The sequence below is a fragment of the Trachypithecus francoisi genome, unplaced genomic scaffold (assembly GCF_009764315.1).
Source record: "Trachypithecus francoisi isolate TF-2019V2 unplaced genomic scaffold, Tfra_2.0 Lachesis_group15, whole genome shotgun sequence".
In the NCBI taxonomy this organism is placed as follows: domain Eukaryota; kingdom Metazoa; phylum Chordata; class Mammalia; order Primates; family Cercopithecidae; genus Trachypithecus; species Trachypithecus francoisi.
The window spans coordinates 106354109-106370579 of NW_022681460.1; the positions used below are offsets into that span (position 1 = coordinate 106354109).

At 49.7% G+C, this 16471-nt stretch overlaps 1 protein-coding gene and 1 long non-coding RNA gene across 5 annotated transcripts in view; one reads left to right on the plus strand and one right to left on the minus strand.

Moving 5' to 3' along the window:
* METTL22 (methyltransferase like 22) overlaps positions 1-13917 on the minus strand; it is a 26561-nt gene extending 12644 nt beyond the window's left edge. For 2 of the 3 annotated variants that reach the window (XM_033235799.1, XM_033235797.1), the window contains exons 1-3: positions 13782-13917; positions 9043-9345; positions 5371-5751 (exon numbers count right to left, since the gene is read on the minus strand). In XM_033235799.1, the coding sequence (XP_033091690.1) occupies positions 5371-5751; positions 9043-9175 (514 nt within the window). In that variant the 5' untranslated portion in view covers positions 9176-9345; positions 13782-13917. Of the gene's footprint in view, positions 1-5370; positions 5752-9042; positions 9346-11270; positions 11328-13781 lie in introns of all 3 variants that reach the window. The other variant, XM_033235798.1, reaches the window with a different exon arrangement.
* The window catches only part of LOC117097678, a 21900-nt gene continuing 18939 nt past the window's right edge, over positions 13511-16471 (plus strand). The window contains exons 1-3 of one of the 2 annotated variants that reach the window (XR_004443027.1): positions 13511-13603; positions 14643-14843; positions 15554-15768. This is a non-coding gene — a long non-coding RNA (uncharacterized LOC117097678). Of the gene's footprint in view, positions 13604-14642; positions 14844-15553; positions 15769-16471 lie in introns of those variants that run through there. The other variant, XR_004443026.1, reaches the window with a different exon arrangement.

The window sequence follows — 16471 nt, forward strand, 5'->3', positions numbered from 1 at the left end:
AGATTTCAGTCCTATGTACAGTTAGAATCTCATCTCTGAATAAAGTGACTAACGGATCGTCCACCAGCATCTTGGCTAGATTTGACATAGTGGCTTATAAGGCACTTTTAGTAAAACATGTTCCTTTCAGAAGGGCTTCAGATTGCTATGGCCTAACGTGTAGTCCCCTGGTTTGAAACTGGAACAGAAATATACCTGCCGAACCACCCGATGCCAAGTTCCTTCACTGAACCAACGTTCATTAGACAGATACATTCTGTGAGCCAGCCCTGGGGCCACTGAGATTCTACTTGATTGGCTCACACGTATTTTACAGAGAAAGACACCGAATGAGGCTCAGCATTACTGTTTGTAAAGTTAATAGAAGAAAAAAAGCACCTTCTCTGCATGAGGCACTGGGCTAAATGCTTTCTCAATTAATCCTCAAAATCGCCCAGTGACAGGTTTGAGTGTTGTCTTAAAGATGAAGAAAAGGTGGCTGGAGGAGGTTAGCAGGCTGTGTAGGTCACAGAAGGGGTGAGTGGCAGATGCAGGGTTCCAAGTCAGGTCGTCTGCAGTTTTCTGGCTCTTTCTGTTTTGAGACAGGGTCTTGCTCTGTCACCTAGGCTGAAGTGTGGCAGCACGGCCAAGGCTTACTGCAGCCTCCACCTCCCAGGCTCAAGTGACCCTGCCACCTAAGCCTCCTCAGTAGCTGGGGCTACGGGTGCGTGCCTCCATGCCAGGCTAAATTCTTTTCGTTTTGTAGTTTTTGTACAGGTAGGGTCTCATCATGTTGCCATGGCTGGTCTCAAACCCCTGGGCTCAAGGGATCCACTGCTTTGGCCTCCTGAAGGGGGATCATAGGTGTGAGCCACCATGCCCGGCCTTTTCTGGCTCTTCAGCTTGCTTGGGGAAGGGAGATGTAGAATCTGAACCATGCTAGGGACGTGGTTTAAAAGCTTGGGGCAGAGTCTCCAGGATGAAAGGCACAGGGACTCGCTAGGCAGGCTGAAGGCTTGTGTGCTTGTGCGTGGAGGGGAAGGGGTGTCTGTGATCTATACCCCCGCCCCAGGCTCTCTGTGTCAGTGCCCCTGCCCAGTTCCTCTTCTCCATTCCCACCCATGCCATCTCCTGCGTGTGGCTCGTAGCCTCCTCTCCTCTCCTCTCCCTCCTTTGGCCTGGGAAAGCTTCCTCCTCGCCGTCTGCTCCCTAATCCCAGCTGTCCTAAGGGTTCCTGCTGCCAGGGGAACCCTCCCAGAGCGATCTCGGTCCTACGTGATTGGTCACTTCCTCCCAGGGGTCTCGTGGACATAAGTTCTGCCTTCCAGCTGTCCTCAGGAGGTGGCCAGCTTCCCTTGACGGAGAATGAGGACTCTGAGGTCAGAGACCTGCATGAGAAGTCAGTTTTGTCATCCATCTGGGTGACGAGTCACTTAACTTCTTGGAGATACAGCCAGTTTCCTCTTCTGCAAAATGTACAAGTAGCCTCATCCCTCATTTCTAAGGCTGTAACAGGGTTTAACCAGACAGCGCTTCTGAGAGAGCGCAGGCTCGGCAAACATTGGAAGACCACTGAGGCAGTCAAGGCCCCTAGCCCTTGCACAGGTGGAGGTCACTGAAGCCCAGAGGGGGACATGACCAGCCCAAGGTCATAGTCCGAGAAAAAAACATCTAATTAGATCAAACTGTGTCGAGATGGCTGGGTACAGTGGCTCACATCTATAATCCCAATAGGGAGGCTAAGGTGGGAGATCGCCTGAAGCCAGGAGTTTGAGACCAGCCTGGGTAACAAAGTGAGACCCATGTTTTCCTAAAGCCAAATAGAAATAAAAGAGGATTTAAAATGAAGTCGTTTCGGAGTCTGACCAAAAACTGACCTAAGATGTGCTTTCTGCTGATGCTGATGACACGAGAAAACACTAGGGCAAATTAACAAGGGAGAGAATGAAAGGTTCAGGGACGGATCAAAGGAGGAAGTGGACGCTGTGTGATTCCTTGGGACCAGAAGGAAAAAGCCAGAATGAATTCCCCAGGAAGCCAAGTGTGGTCAACCTCAAGGGCACTCTCCTTTCTTGTGTCTGACATCCTGGAGTCTGGAGTGCAGAGATTCCGAGGTCTACCTGACCCCTGCCCTGTTTCAGGCTATTGCTAGTGTTTGAACGGGTAAATACGCTTCTTCATGACTCATCGGATTGTCAGAGATCACAACAAATACCCAGTGTGCCTGCCCTGGGCCGGGCCTGGTCCACTCCAGGCGGCTGTGTAGGGGTGAGGAAGGAGGATTCAGTCTAGGGGTGGAGGCCCAGGTGACTTAGGGACCTCCCTATCCAGGGCCATCTTGTGGCTCCCACTCCTATGAAAAGTCAGAGTTTAGGCCGGGTGTGGTGGCTCACGCCTATAATCCCAGCACTTTGGGAGGCCGAGACAGGTGGATCACGAGGTCAGGAGATCGAGACTATCCTGGTCTACACGGTGAAACCCCGTCTCTACTAAAAAATACAAAAAACTAGCCGTGCGAGATGGTGGGCGCCTGTAATCCCAGCTACTCGGGAGGCTGAGGCAGGAGAATGGCATAAACCTGGGAGGCGGAGCTTGCAGTGAGTCGAGATCGCGCCACTGCACTCCAGCCTGGGCAACAGAGCGAGACTCCATCTCAAAAAAAAAAAAAAAAAAAAAAAAAGAAAAGTCAGAGTTTATATATATTTAAATAATTCCAAAGGTATCATGAGAACATAAAAGGCCAGCCTGAGGAACTATCCCCATGAGAAACTCTAGGGCTAGCAATGGGATGAGACGGTGTTAGAATCTCACGTGTCCTTATCAGATTCTAGAATTACGCTTTACCTCATTTGCAAACTGGGTCTCTAGACCTGCAGGAACCTAGACTCTTCATCAGCCAGTCTCCCTCCTCCCAGCTTGGGCCAATCCCCAGGACGGGGCTCACATTTATGGAACACTCAATCCGTGCTAGGCACTATGCTAAGAGCTTTGTATGTGCCATCTCTCTTAATTCCTCACAACTGAAGGAGGTTGTACCCGCTGTACAGACAAGGAAACTGAGCTCAGAGAGGCTAAGCGACTCGCCCAGTTCTCCAGCAGGAAGGCACGGGACTCAGAATCTGACGGCCTGAATTCTAGCCCCGCCTCTCTCAAGTTCTCTCGGGGTCTCTGTTTCTCTCTACAATGGGGGAATTGAACATAATTTCCTTACAATCCAGGGTCTGTGGATTCCCAGCAGATCCCTGGATAAACTTTTTAAGGTTTTTGTCAATCTCTTGGAATAGTTAAGAAAACACGTCTTTTTCTTTTTCTTTAGAAAAACCAGTTTCTCAAATGGGTCTCTAACTTGAAGAAAATGGGCTGATTTATGGGTCAGAGGAAGAGGGTGAGGAGAGTGATGTCTGCCTACCATTCACTCTGCCCAGGCCCTGCTCCTGGCACTCACAGGGCATGTTTCACTAAAGTATCACTAAAATCCAGGGAGAGTGGTCCCCCTGACCCCATGTGGTTCTAAGTGGGTAAGACACTTGTCTCTGGTCACCTGGCTTGTGAAGATGGAGCTGGGCTCAAAATCCAGCCCTGCAGGATTAGATCGAGTTTTGCAGATGAAAGTGATCTAGCCAGTTTGAAATAATCATGAGTTACCACCTAGGTTCATGCATTAGCTACCTTTCCACTCTCCTCCCTCGGGGCAGGTAGGGAGCGACTGACAGCTGAAAATGTGAACATCCAGGTGTACAGACCAGGGGGCCTCCCTGTGAGGTCACCGGAACGGGGCAGGTGGGGAAGCTGGTCATAGGCTGGCCCCTTCTCGAGGGACTTTGTTCTTAGCTCATATGATGGTAAATTTCCAGAACATTCACTAGAGACACAACATTGACTGTGGAGTAACTGACAGGTTTGCTCCCCAGCTCGGGGAGGCCAATAACAGCGAGCGCTCAGAGGGAAATAAGCCATCATCGGTGCCCCTGAGAAGCAGGACTTTCCAAGCCTCTTTCGAATGCTCTGCCCTAATGGTGTGGAATGAGAGCACAGGCTGTGGCGTCAGAAAGACCTGGGTACACGTCTCAGCTCTGCCACTGACTAGCTGTGTGACCCCAGGCAAGTTCCTCAACCTTGCTGAGCCTCAGTCTCTTCCTCTGTGAAATGGGAATACTTATCCCTACCTGCAGAGGCCATGAGGGCAGAGGTCACCCATGGGATACATGGAGCAGGGTTCTGGTGTGAGTTCCATGTTGCCCTCTCTGGGACAGTCTAGAACAGAGGCTGCCTGGTACCACTGTGCAGGCGCTCAGTAACCTTTGCTGAGCAGATAGATACAGAGCTGCTGTTTGGTCTGTTTTTCAGGGTAACCCACTGACCCCCATTCTCTGACCAAGGCCAGCGCTGGGGGAGGCCTTTCCCTGGGAACTCAGACACCACCAGGGACTCTGGATCTCAATGAACAGCCTCAAATCACAGATCCGCTCCCCAAATGAGCAGTGCCAGGGGGAGGCAAAGCCCTGGTGTGGACACTGCATGGATTTGAAGCTCGCTCACCACCACCAAGCTGCATGGCACTAGGCCTGTCACTTCCTCATCCGTGCACCCGCTCAGGCGGGGCTGTACAGACTAAGCCACTCGAAACTAGTGAAGATATCCAAAACACAATAGGTGCTTACCAGCACCGATCACTTCCTGGCCTAGTTCCCTACCGGTGCTGGTGTTTCTAGAGTGCCAGGTCCCTAGATTTCAAATCCTAGAGTCACCAAACCCCTCTGCTCTGCCCCAATACCTAGGTAGCAGTTCCTCTTTGATCCCACCTCTGAGTATCTGTCCAAACCTCTCCCCGTCCCACTTTTCCCGCCACTTCATCACCTCTTCTTTCTTGCCTGGCTTCTAGCTCCCAGCTCCCAGTCCATCTAACTGGTCCATGCCCCATTGATTTTCATTTATATCCCTCTCCCTCTGTCACATTCCAGCTCCACAACCTCCTGTGGCTCCCTACTGCCAGCCCAGCCAGGCCAAGCCTGTCCCACACCCTCAACACGCTGAGTTAGAGCAGAGCACAGATGCGGGAGGCGGCAGCAGGGAGGCTTCCTGGAGGAGGTGTGGCTGAGCTGGAAACTGTATGCCAATGGGGAACATGTTAAGGGAGCAGAGGCTGGGGGCAAGCACTCTAGGAAGGAGGCACAGTACAGAGGAGAAAGCGCATAAGGTGAGGCTGTGGTGGTGTGAGCTGGGTAGGAGTGACTGGGGTTGTAGAGAGCTTCCCCAGTCTCACCCGAGCTGGTTCTCATAACCTGTGCTGCCTGGGCCTGCAGAGTCAACACTCAGATCATACTGAGCCCTGAGCAGCGACACCGTGGAGTTGCCTTGGTGACAGGTGGGCCACACCACACCTCTATTTACCTATTCTGATGATATCGTGGGGGCTGCCTTGTGCTTCCTCTCCCAGGACGTCGTCTTCTTCCTGCGCTAGAATCATGGGATGTACCTTGTCTCTCGGAGGCCCTGCTGGGTTGGGATCAGAAGCGGCTCGTGGTCTTCTCACCACGTCCAAATCTCCATCCTCATCCAGCTGAGCTTCAGCCACTTCCCATCCGGTGGTGTCAGCCCCGGCCTGGAGGGAGAAACCCTCATTACTGTGGCCACTTCCTGGAGGGGACCCTGTGCTGCCTGTCTTGGCAGAAGGAGGCTCCTTGGTGTGAACATGTCCGTGATCGCCACCCTTGGCCCCTGAATCTGTCCAAGAGTCTTGGCTCCATAGAAGCTTGAATTGGGACAGGAAAACTGAAAGGCAAAAAACGCAAAATGAGAATTCCAAGATGTTTTCTTTTCTACCTTCCTCTTCTTCTTTGAGAATATCTGATTACCAACAGGAAAGATTTGTAAAGGCCAGGTAGAGATATACCAATGCCAGTAGAAAAGGGCCACTTGATTCAGCTGTGACCACCACCAGCTGGGACGCGGGGGCCACCACCAAGAGCAGCCCCCATTTCCTGAGAATCTATGAGGCACTCGGCTCATATCATCTCATTCAATCTCCACAATCGCTGTGAAGACAGCATGATCAGCTTCATCTTACAGACCCAGAAACTGAGGCTTAGAGGAGTGAGCTGACCAAGGCCATACAACTTTTAGGAAAGAGCTCAGGGGCCTCTCCTCTAAGCTCCCACAGCATCCCGGGCTTATACCAGTTTTTGGATCTGTTCTATCATCCATCCATTCATCACTGAACACTCACTATGTGCCAAGTACCTTGCTAGGTGCTGGGGGTACAAAGCAGAATTTGATATGTTAGGGCCTTGCATTTTAGGAGTGAAGTCGGGGAACAAACATTAAGCAAGTAAACAAGATAATTACAGGCTGTGTTAATTACCAGGAATATATTAAAACTGAATTCTGTGTGACACAGATGTGGCAACCATATAAGGCAGGGGTGAGCAAACTTTTCCTGTAATAGGTTAGATGAAAAAGTTTTTTGGCTGGGCATGGTGGCTCACACCTGTAATTCCAGCACTTTGGGAAGCCAAGACAGGCAGATTTCTTGAGCCCAGGAATTCGAGACCAGCCTGGGCAACATGGTAAAACCCCTTCTCTACAAAAAAATTATCTGGGTGTGGTGGTATGTGCCTATAGTCCCAGTTACTTAGGAGGCTGTGACGTGGGAGGATCACCTGAGCCTGGGGAGGTCGAGGCTGTAGTGAGTCAAGACTGCACCACTGCACTCCAGCTTGGGTGACAGAATGAGACCCTGTCTCATAAAATGTTTCTTTTTTTTTTTTTTTTTTTGAGATGGAGTCTTGCTCTGCCACCCAGGCTGGAGTGCAGTGGCCGGATCTCAGCTCACTACAAGCTCCGCCTCCCGGGTTTATGCCATTCTCCTGCCTCAGCCTCCCGAGTAGCTGGGACTACAGGCGCCCGCCTCGTCGCCCGGCTAGTTTTTTGTATTTTTCAGTAGAGACAGGGTTTCACCGTGTTAGCCAGGATGGTCTCGATCTCCTGACCTCGTGATCCGCCCGTCTCGGCCTCCCAAAGTGCTGGGATTACAGGCTTGAGCCACTGCGCCCCGAACAAATGTATCTATTTTCAAGCTTTGTGGGCCCCGTGATCTTTGTTGCAACTCCTCAACTCTGCCCTTATAGCACAAAAGCAGCTGTAAAAACACGTAAATGAATGGGCATAGCTGTGGCTTCATAAAACTATTTCTAAAAATAGCTGCAGGCCAGATTTGGCTCACAGGCTGTAGTTTGTATACCTCTGGTATAATGTACCATCCAAATTAGGGCAGGAGGGCAATGGGAATTATTAATAATCACACCTTAACAAGCTAATAGTTGGAGTTAGGGATGGTGGCCAGGGATGGGCTGTCTGCGGAGATGATACTTGAGGAGCCAGGGAGGGGAGGAAAGCAGGTGTTTCCTCCCTGGCCTTGTATCTTACGGTTCCTTCCCTCCCCTCCCTGTGTTTGAGGGACAGAAAGAAACTGACAGTGGCTACAGAAGAGCAAGGGAGAGTGACATAAGGGTAGGCACACAAGCAGAGGCTGGGTCAGGCTGGCCTCACAGACCAAGTTGAGGAACCTGGATATTATTCTGAGAGCGATGGAAAGCCACTGGAGGTCTAAGTCAGTAAGTGCTGTGATTTGATCTGCCTTTTCAAAAGATGTCCTTGGCTGCTGCAGAGATAAGTGGGGAGGGTGTGCAGCAGTGAACTCAGTGGGAGAAGACAGAGGCAGCCAGGCAAGCAACGGAGGTGGCTGGACTAGGGCAAAGGGAGTGGGGATAAAAAGTAGAGGACAGGGCTGGATGCAGTGGCTCATACCTGTCATCCCAGCACTTTGGGAGGCCGGGGTGGGAGGATCACCTGAGGTTAGAAGTTCGAGACAAGCCTGACCAACATGGTGAAACCCCGTCTGTACTAAAAATACAAAAATTAGCTGGGCGTGATGCCAGGTGCCTGTAATCCCAGCTACTCGGGAGGCTGAGGCAGGAGAGTCGCTTGAACCTAGGAGGTGGAGGTTGCAGTGAGACGAGGTCGCGCCACTGCACTCCCCACTGGGCGACAGAGTGAGATTCTGTCTCAAAAAAAAAAAAAAAAAAAAAAAGAGCAGAGGGGAGAGAGAAAAAAGAGAATCCAGCACTCTGTCTCCCCACTGGACCCTGGGCTTGCTGACGGTAAAGTTTGGCTCCTTGCTATCTGCATTCCCAGCATCACGTCCTGGGCCAGGTGCGCAATCAGTGCTCAGGAAAGCACAGGAGTTTGCTTAATGAAAGTGGGGGGGCAGCAGCTTGCCTGTAATCCCAGGGACTCAACAGGCTAAGGCGGAAGGGTTGCTTCAGGCCTGGAGTTCAAAACCAACCTGGGCAACATAGCAAGACCCCATCTCTACAAAATAAAAATCAGCCAGGTGTGGTGCTGTGAGCCTGTAGTCCCAGCTACTCCAGAGGCAGGGGAAGGAGGGTCACTTGAGTCCAGGAGTTTGAGGCTGCAGTGAGCCATGACGGTGCCACTGCACTCCAGACTGGGTGACAGAGTGAGACTGTCTTTCAAAAAAAGCAAACAAGGCCGGGCGCGGTGGCTCAAGCCTGTAATCCCAGCACTTTGGGAGGCCGAGACGGGCGGATCACGAGGTCAGGAGATCGAGACCATCCTGGCTAATACGGTGAAACCCTGTCTCTACTGAAAAATACAAAAAAAAACTAGCCGGGCGACGAGGCAGGCGCCTGTAGTCCCAGCTACTCGGGAGGCTGAGGCAGGAGAATGGCGTAAACCCGGGAGGTGGAGCTTGCAGTGAGCTGAGATCCGGCCACTGCACTCCAGCCTGGGTGGCAGAGCGAGACTCCGTCTCAAAAAAAAAAAAAAAAAAAAGCAAACAAAACAAAGCAAAACAAACCCCCACACACAAAAATTGCAGCGTACAAGGTTTTTAAAAAAATCATAATAAAGAAAAAAAAGGCACTTAAGAAGTGGACTCACAGTTACATACTACAGTCTTCCCAATGTTTTCCCCAGAAAGATGAATACGAGAAAGCAGAAAACAAAACAGGATCCGCAGGGCACCTGGGCCCACGACCTTACCTGGCTGCCCCACGCTGTTCAGTCGTACCATGAGGTGTCTATGGTTCGGGGTGTAGAGGTGGACGTCTGACAGCACAGTGTCGCTTCTAAAGGTGACCTCGTCCATGGCTGCAGCAGGAGCCAGCTGCACCATGGCCCAGGCTCCACCTTAGTCCTAGGACAGGAGCCCCTCAGAGGTGAGAACGGGTCCTCAGCATGGCAGGTCCCAGAGGAGATACTGCAGACAGGCTCAAGCTGGTAGCCAGCAGTTTTGCATCACCCTGCGAGAAGGTCTCAGACACTTGGCCGGGGAAGAGAATCCAGCTGGAAATTAATTGTGTTATTTTGTTTATATTCATTATATTCATTTCACTCATTATATTCATTTTCTATTCATTCATATATTCATTTTCTTTTTTTTTTTTTTTTCCAGACGGAGTCTGGCTCTGTCTCCCAGGCTGGAGTGCAGTGGCCGGATCTCAGCTCACTGCAAGCTCCGCCTCCCGGGTTCACGCCATTCTCCTGCCTCAGCCTCCTGAGTAGCTGGGACTACAGGCGCCTGCCACCTCGCCCGGCTAGTTTTTGTATTTTTAGTAGAGATGGGGTTTCACCGTGTTAGCCAGGATGGTCTCGATCTCCTGACCTTGTGATCCGCCCGTCTCGGCCTCCCAAAGTGCTGGGATTACAGGCTTGAGCCACCGCGCCCGGCCCATATATTCATTTTCATAGTAACCTTTTATTTATAGCAAGGGACATGCATTTCCATTTATAAAGTTTCCTTTCCCTTCTTATTTTTTTCAACTTTTACAAAAAATTTCAAACAGTAAGGATATAGGGGAATATCATAACCATAGAACTACTGCTTAGATTCAGTGATCGTCACCATTTTGCCACATGTGCCTGCCCTCTCTGGTTTCTTCTCCTTGAGCTGAGAGTACACTGCAGACATCATGACATGTTGCCCCTAAATTCTTTAATGTCTGTCCCCTAAGAGCATTTCCCTATATAACCATAAGACCATTAACAAATCCAATTAATAATTTCCTAATAGCATTTAAAGTCAATTTCCTCCACCTGTCTCCCAAAGGTCTTTGAGGCTTTCCCCACCCCCAAACTAGGATCCAATCACAATTTACACTTTGCATTTAGTTGTTATGGCCCTTTACTCTTTCTTTTTAATTCTAGAAGCTGTTATCTGCTGTCCCCATATCATTTGTTGTTATAAAGCTTTCCTATTTTAAACTATGTTTTATTTTTAAACGTTTCTTTTTAGAGACAGGGGCTTACTCTGTTGCCCAGGCTGGAGCACAGTGTGCAGTCACGGCTCACTGCAGTCTCAAACTTCTGGGTTCACGCGATCCTCCTGCCTCAACCTCCCCAGTAGTTAGGACGACAGCTATGCTACCATGCTTGGCATTAAATTTTTTTTTTTTGTAGAGACGAGAGTCTCACTATGTTTCCCAGGCTGGTCTCAAATCCTTGGACTCAAGCAATCCTCTCACCTCAGCTTCCCAAAGTGCTGGCGTTACAGGCATGAGCCATCATGCCTGGCTTAAAGCTCTGCTACTGAATTTAAAAAGGTGAATGGAATTAGCCGGGTGTGGTGGCGAACGCCGGTAGTCCCAGCTACTTGGGGGGCTGAGGTGAGAGGATCACTTGAGTCCAAAAGGCGGGCGTTGCAGTGAGCCGAGAATGCACCGCTGTAGTCTGTAGTCCAGCTTGGGCGACAGAGCAAGACCCTCTCTCAAAAACAAAAACAAAACCAAACAAACAAAAAAAAGGTGAGTGGATTTAAAGGAAAAGTAATTAAGGGAATCACTACACAGGTGATACACAGATACAGAAAAATTACGCAGGTGATACATTAATAACTAAAACTTGGAAAACCATGGCTGAGGCAAAGTGGTCAAAAACAGGGGGGATCTCCCTCCAAACACGTTTCACCTGACGGAAAAGTATCATCAAACAGCAGTAGTCTGATGGGCTTTCAAACTGGACAGACCAGGTGGGGATCCCTGGTCTCTCACCTCCCAGCCATGTGATCTCAGGAAAATACTTCACCTCTCTGCATCTGTTTCTTCAGCCACAATCTCATGCAGTGTTACTGGGTGGGTCAAGGGCTGAGCAGAGTCCTGGGCTCACAGTAGGTGTTAATAAAACACCAGCAACCTCCTTGTCCTGGGGTTGGTTTCAGGTATTTGACCCAAACCTGCCTGTAACCCCTGACTGCCTACAGAAGCTGTTCCCACCTGGGTAGATGTGTTCCCTAGGCATGTCATGAAATCTCGCCAGGCCCGTTTCTTCAACTGCAAAAAGAGGTCATCATGACTCAGGCTGTCCTAACCATCCCAGTACACTGCCGGAGTTCCTACATTTAAGTGCTTGCTGTGGGGTAGCAAAAGCTGTACCAACAAAAAATTTTTTAGGAAAAAGATGATTCCTTATTGGTCTCCACGCTAGCTTTCCCACTCCACACTATAAAGCCATCAAAATGCAAGTGGGTTGTGAAGAAAGTCTCTGAATCTGGCAAATCAATGCAGAATTTCATGGTGTCTTTGAAAGTGCTGGACCTTCAGGCAAACACTGTTAATCAATGGGACTGGCAAAATTAGACCAGATTCCGGAAGAGAAAATACAGCTTATACCTACCACTTATTTCAAAGGCAAATCAAGCTCTCTCAGGACTTAGAGATGTCCTGGGGGAAAACTGAGAACTTTCACATATAGTTTCTGGTCCTAATATTGCTGTAAAAATCAAAAATCAAAAGCCATTTTTAAAAAAAATGGTAGCAAAGGATGCTATTTCTTTTTTTGCCACAGTGCATTTTTTTTTTTTTTTTTTTCCTGAGACAGAGTCTGACTCTGTTGCTCACACTAGAGTGCAGCGGTGCCATCTCGGCTCACTACAACCTCCGCCCCCTGGGCTCAAGTGATCCTACCTCAGCGTCCCGAGTAACCGGGACTACAGGCACACACCACCATGCCCAGCTAATTTTTGTATTTTTAGTAGAGATAGGGTTTTGCCACGTTGGCCAGGCTAGTCTTGAACTCCTGACCTCAGGTGATCTATCCACCTTGGCCTCCCAAAGTGCTGGGATTACAGGCATGAGCCACCATGCAAGGCCTACAGTGCAATTTTGTTGGAAAACTTACATCCCAGAAAAATCACTGTTCTTTGCTTTTTCCAAAAGTGAGCATAATATTACACACTGGCCGGGCGCGGTGGCTCAAGCCTGTAATCCCAGCACTTTGGGAGGCCGAGACGGGCGGATCACGACGTCAGGAGATCGAGACCATCCTGGCTAACACGGTGAAACCCCATCTCTACTAAAAAATACAAAAAACTAGCCGGGCAAGGTGGCGGGCGCCTGTAGTCCCAGCTACTCGGGAGGCTGAGGCAGGAGAATGGCATAAACCCGGGAGGCAGAGCTTGCAGTAAGCTGAGAACCCACCACTGCACTCCAGCCTGGGAGACAGAGCGAGACTCCGTCGCAAAAAAAATAAAAAAAATAAAAAAAATTACACACTAAATTTTAAGTATAGACAAAAAAGAAACTCAAATTATTAATCTATAGTTGAATTTTCCATTTTTAAATTCAATCCAACCAGGCTTCCCAAGGAATGCACACTGCAATGTAAGTCCCAGGTGAAGGAGACTCCCTTTAAGTGGTTTTCCCTAGAATCAGCTCTCTGGGAATAAGGAGGCCCTCCTGAACCTACCTCAGGGCCTGTGTGAGGAGTAAATGAGACAATGATCACTTTTAAGGCTCACGACATATAGTAAACGTTCAATAAGCAACAACAGTAAGTACTATCATTATAGCAATGTAATGATGATTAAAGTGAATGCTGAAAGAAAAAAATGTAACAGTTTCTCTAGTCAGGAAAATGTAAAAAATGTAACTGTTTCTCTAGTCAGGAAAATGTAAAAAATGTAACAGTTTCTCTAGTCAGGAAAAGTCTCCCTCCGGGAATGCAGGGTCTGTATGGATTTGGGGTTCCTCTCTTCACTGGGCAGAGCTGAGAAAGGAGCCCCAGGTTGCAGATGGGGACCCGCCCCGCCACCTCTCCATAGGGCTGCAGGCTCATCCCTGCAGCAGGAGCTAACGTGTTCTTGGCTCTTCTAAGGCTGTGGGGACTAGACTGAGACGCTGCCTAGACTGAGACGCTGCCACTCCTATAGGTCCCCAGTCAGTTGTCCCAAATAAGCAGTTTGCCGGGATCACGGTGTTGAAATAACTTCCCTCTTCTTTCTTTCTGATAAGTGCAACTCACTCAACAATCAGGAATTTGGCGCGATCCCATAACAATTTACACCAGGAGGTGGATAACGGAGGGTAGGGTGTGAACGCCTGTGTTGGGGTGGGAAAAACGTTGCCTGGCCACGGCGCGCAGAGTCATAGTGAGGGGCTCCGGGGACGCCCCCGTGGGGCTCCTCGTCCTCTTTGTCTTGTCGCCTTCCTAACGCCACCCTTGTGGGTTAACTATTGCCCTCTCAAAAGACAGTCACAGGTCGGGCACTACCCTCCCTTCCTAATCTGGAACCGAAGGAGAGGTACCTGGACCCAGGACGGAAGCCCAGGTGAGGACGTGGACTTCTTCCCCCAACACCTGTGTTCACAAGGGGAAACAGGCTGAGTGGGGTCGGACCTCAGGGATCTGGGCCTCAGATCCGTGGGATCTCGGATTTCAAAGTCAGGCTCGGCGCCAGGAGGTTCCCTGCACCCTACCCTGTCCTGCCTCTTCTCCCAGTCACTTACCCGCGGCGGGGCTCACACTGGGGTCCCATCCGACCCGGCTCTCTGTGGCACTTTGGCGGCCGCCATAACAGGCGGTCTGCGCAGGCGCGGCCCCGCCCCCGCGTGCAACCATCTGACCGCAGCGCACCGTGGCTCCACCTACCTGCCCGGGCCGCGCATGCGTGCGGGGGTAGCGGGCGGTGTAGCCTTCACTCTGGTCGCAGGTGAGACGTGTTTGCTGAGGAGACCCGCCTAGGTGGGAACGTCTCCGCACATGTGTGGCCAAACTCATTCCTCTAAAGGAGTTAAATAGGAGTTAAATAACTCGCCCAGCTACTAAATGGTAAAGCCTGGATTCACCCGGGGTGTGGCATCCAGAGCCTGTGCTGTTTAACCAGCATGCTACTGCATTTATTATCGCGAGTGTAATCGTTATCCATGCTCTTAGTACCCATTTATTTGTTTGTTTTTTTTTCTAAGATGGTCTTGCTCTGTCACCCAGGCTGGAGTGTAGTGGCGCAGTTTTAGCTCACTGCAGCCTTGAACGCCTGGGCTCAAGGAATCCTTCTGTTTCAGCCTCTCTAGTAGCTGGGACTACAGTTGCGTGGCACCTTTTTTTTTTTTTTTTTCTGGTAGGGACTGTGCCTTGTTATGTTGCCCAGGCTGGCTTCAAACTCCTGGCTTCAAGCAGTCCTCCTGCATCGGCCTCCCAAAGCTCATAAATTACACGCATGAGCCACCACGTCCAGTCAGTATTCGTTGTTATTAATAGGTGGTAGTGATTTCATTAATTCATACGCTCATCAAGTTTCCAACACCAAGGGGGTGGGACAAAGTGGCAAACATAAGAATCCATGTTTGCTCGTATTTTCTTGCCTGCAGAATTTCACAAAGCCTCTGAGTTGGTGACTGAGCACAGCCCTCCGAAGAATGCCCTGAAGAGGATGAGCAGGAGAGAGCACCGGTTCTCACATCTCTTGCCTGAGTCACTGCATTTTTAGAAAAAGTACAGTCAGTGATATTGGCCCTTTTCTCAACCTGTGTGTTCAGTGACATCATGGAAGTCAGCCTGGCCACAATGAAGTAAGCCAGGGGATGGGCCGTAGGAAACGAGGATACATAGGTAGCCAGGGTTAGAACTTTTGCAACATTGTAAGAACTTTGGATTTTATTGTGCGTGAGATGGGGAGCTGCCAGGGATATACACCACAGTAATGTGTTCACAGACATGCCCAGACGCACACGGTGGTGTCCACTCTCAGACATGTCAGTGAACACACAAATATACACACAGGAACATGTGTAAAGTCCACATATGTAAAATCTATATCCCTGTGTGCTCATGTGTACACACATGCACACACGTGGCCTCAGCTGGCAACCTTTGTCTAAATTACTTTTTTTTTGTATTTTCAAAACAGAATTAAATCAACATCAATTTCACAGTTACTGATGATAAAACGTAGAGAGTTGATAGGGTGACTAAGCAACACAAATAAGACTTTTTTTTTTTTTTTTAAGAAACAGTTTAGGTTTCCTGAAATCCCCCAGGACAGTACACAGAGAGTCAGTTGGGTGTCTTGGAACCAGATTCTATTCATAGTTTTCTCTCTAGTTCACTGAGGGTTCTCTCAGTTATGCCCAGAGGATGTTGGGTGGTGGGGAGGGCACTAGGAAGGCATTGTTCTCACCCTTGGGAGTTTTGTCTTCAAATTTAAACCAGGGGGAATGACCCTTTAAAATCAAAAGTCAGATTACATCCCTCCTCTTGTCAAACCTATAATATTTTATAGGGTATTAGTGCCCCTACAAAAGAGACCCCAAAGAGCTGCCTCACCCCTTCTATCACGTGAGGACACAGCAAAAAGACAGCCATCTATGAACAAGAATTGGACACACAACCTGCCAGTGCCTTGATTTTGGACTTTCCAGCCCCTAGAACCATGAGAAATGAATGCGTTTGTTTATCAGCCACCCCATGTATGGTGTTCTGTTATAGCAGCCCAGATGGCCCCAAAAGGGTTATTATTTGTGCCACAAATTTTGAGGTGGTTTGCAACACAGTAATAAGTCACCAGATAAGGGGAAAGAAAGCCAGCCCTTCTTGGCAGGGCTGTGAAGAGATGGTAGCTGGGGGAGTGTGGGAGGGGGCCCTCTGTTCCTGAGCGTCAGTTATGAACAAGGCACACTGCTAGCCCGTTCATCTTGTGGTTTTCCTTCATTCTCACACCCACTCCGAAGCTCAGAGAGGCAAAGTGCCTTGCTCGGTGTTACCTAGCTACTGAGATGCAGACTCACATTTTCTTTCCCTCCCTCCCTCCCTCCCTCCCTCCCTCCCTCCCTCCCTTCCTTCCTTCCTTCCTTCTTTCCTTCCTTCCTTCCTTCCTTCTTTTGACAGAGTCTCCCTTTGGCACCCAGGCTGAAGTGCAGTGACACCATCTCAGCTCACTGCTACCTCTGCCTCCCGGGTTCAAGCAATTCTCTTGCCTCAGCCTCCTGAGTAGCTGGGATTACAGGCGCACACCACCACACCCAGCTAATTTTTGTATTTTTGGTAGAGATGGGGTTTCACCATGTTGGCCGGGCTGGTCTCAAAACTCCCGACCTCATATGATCTGCCCTCTTTGGCCTCCCAAAGTGCTGGGATTACAGGCATGAGCCACTGCACCCGGTCTCAGACTCACATTTTCAAAATGTCCCAGTGAGCCCAT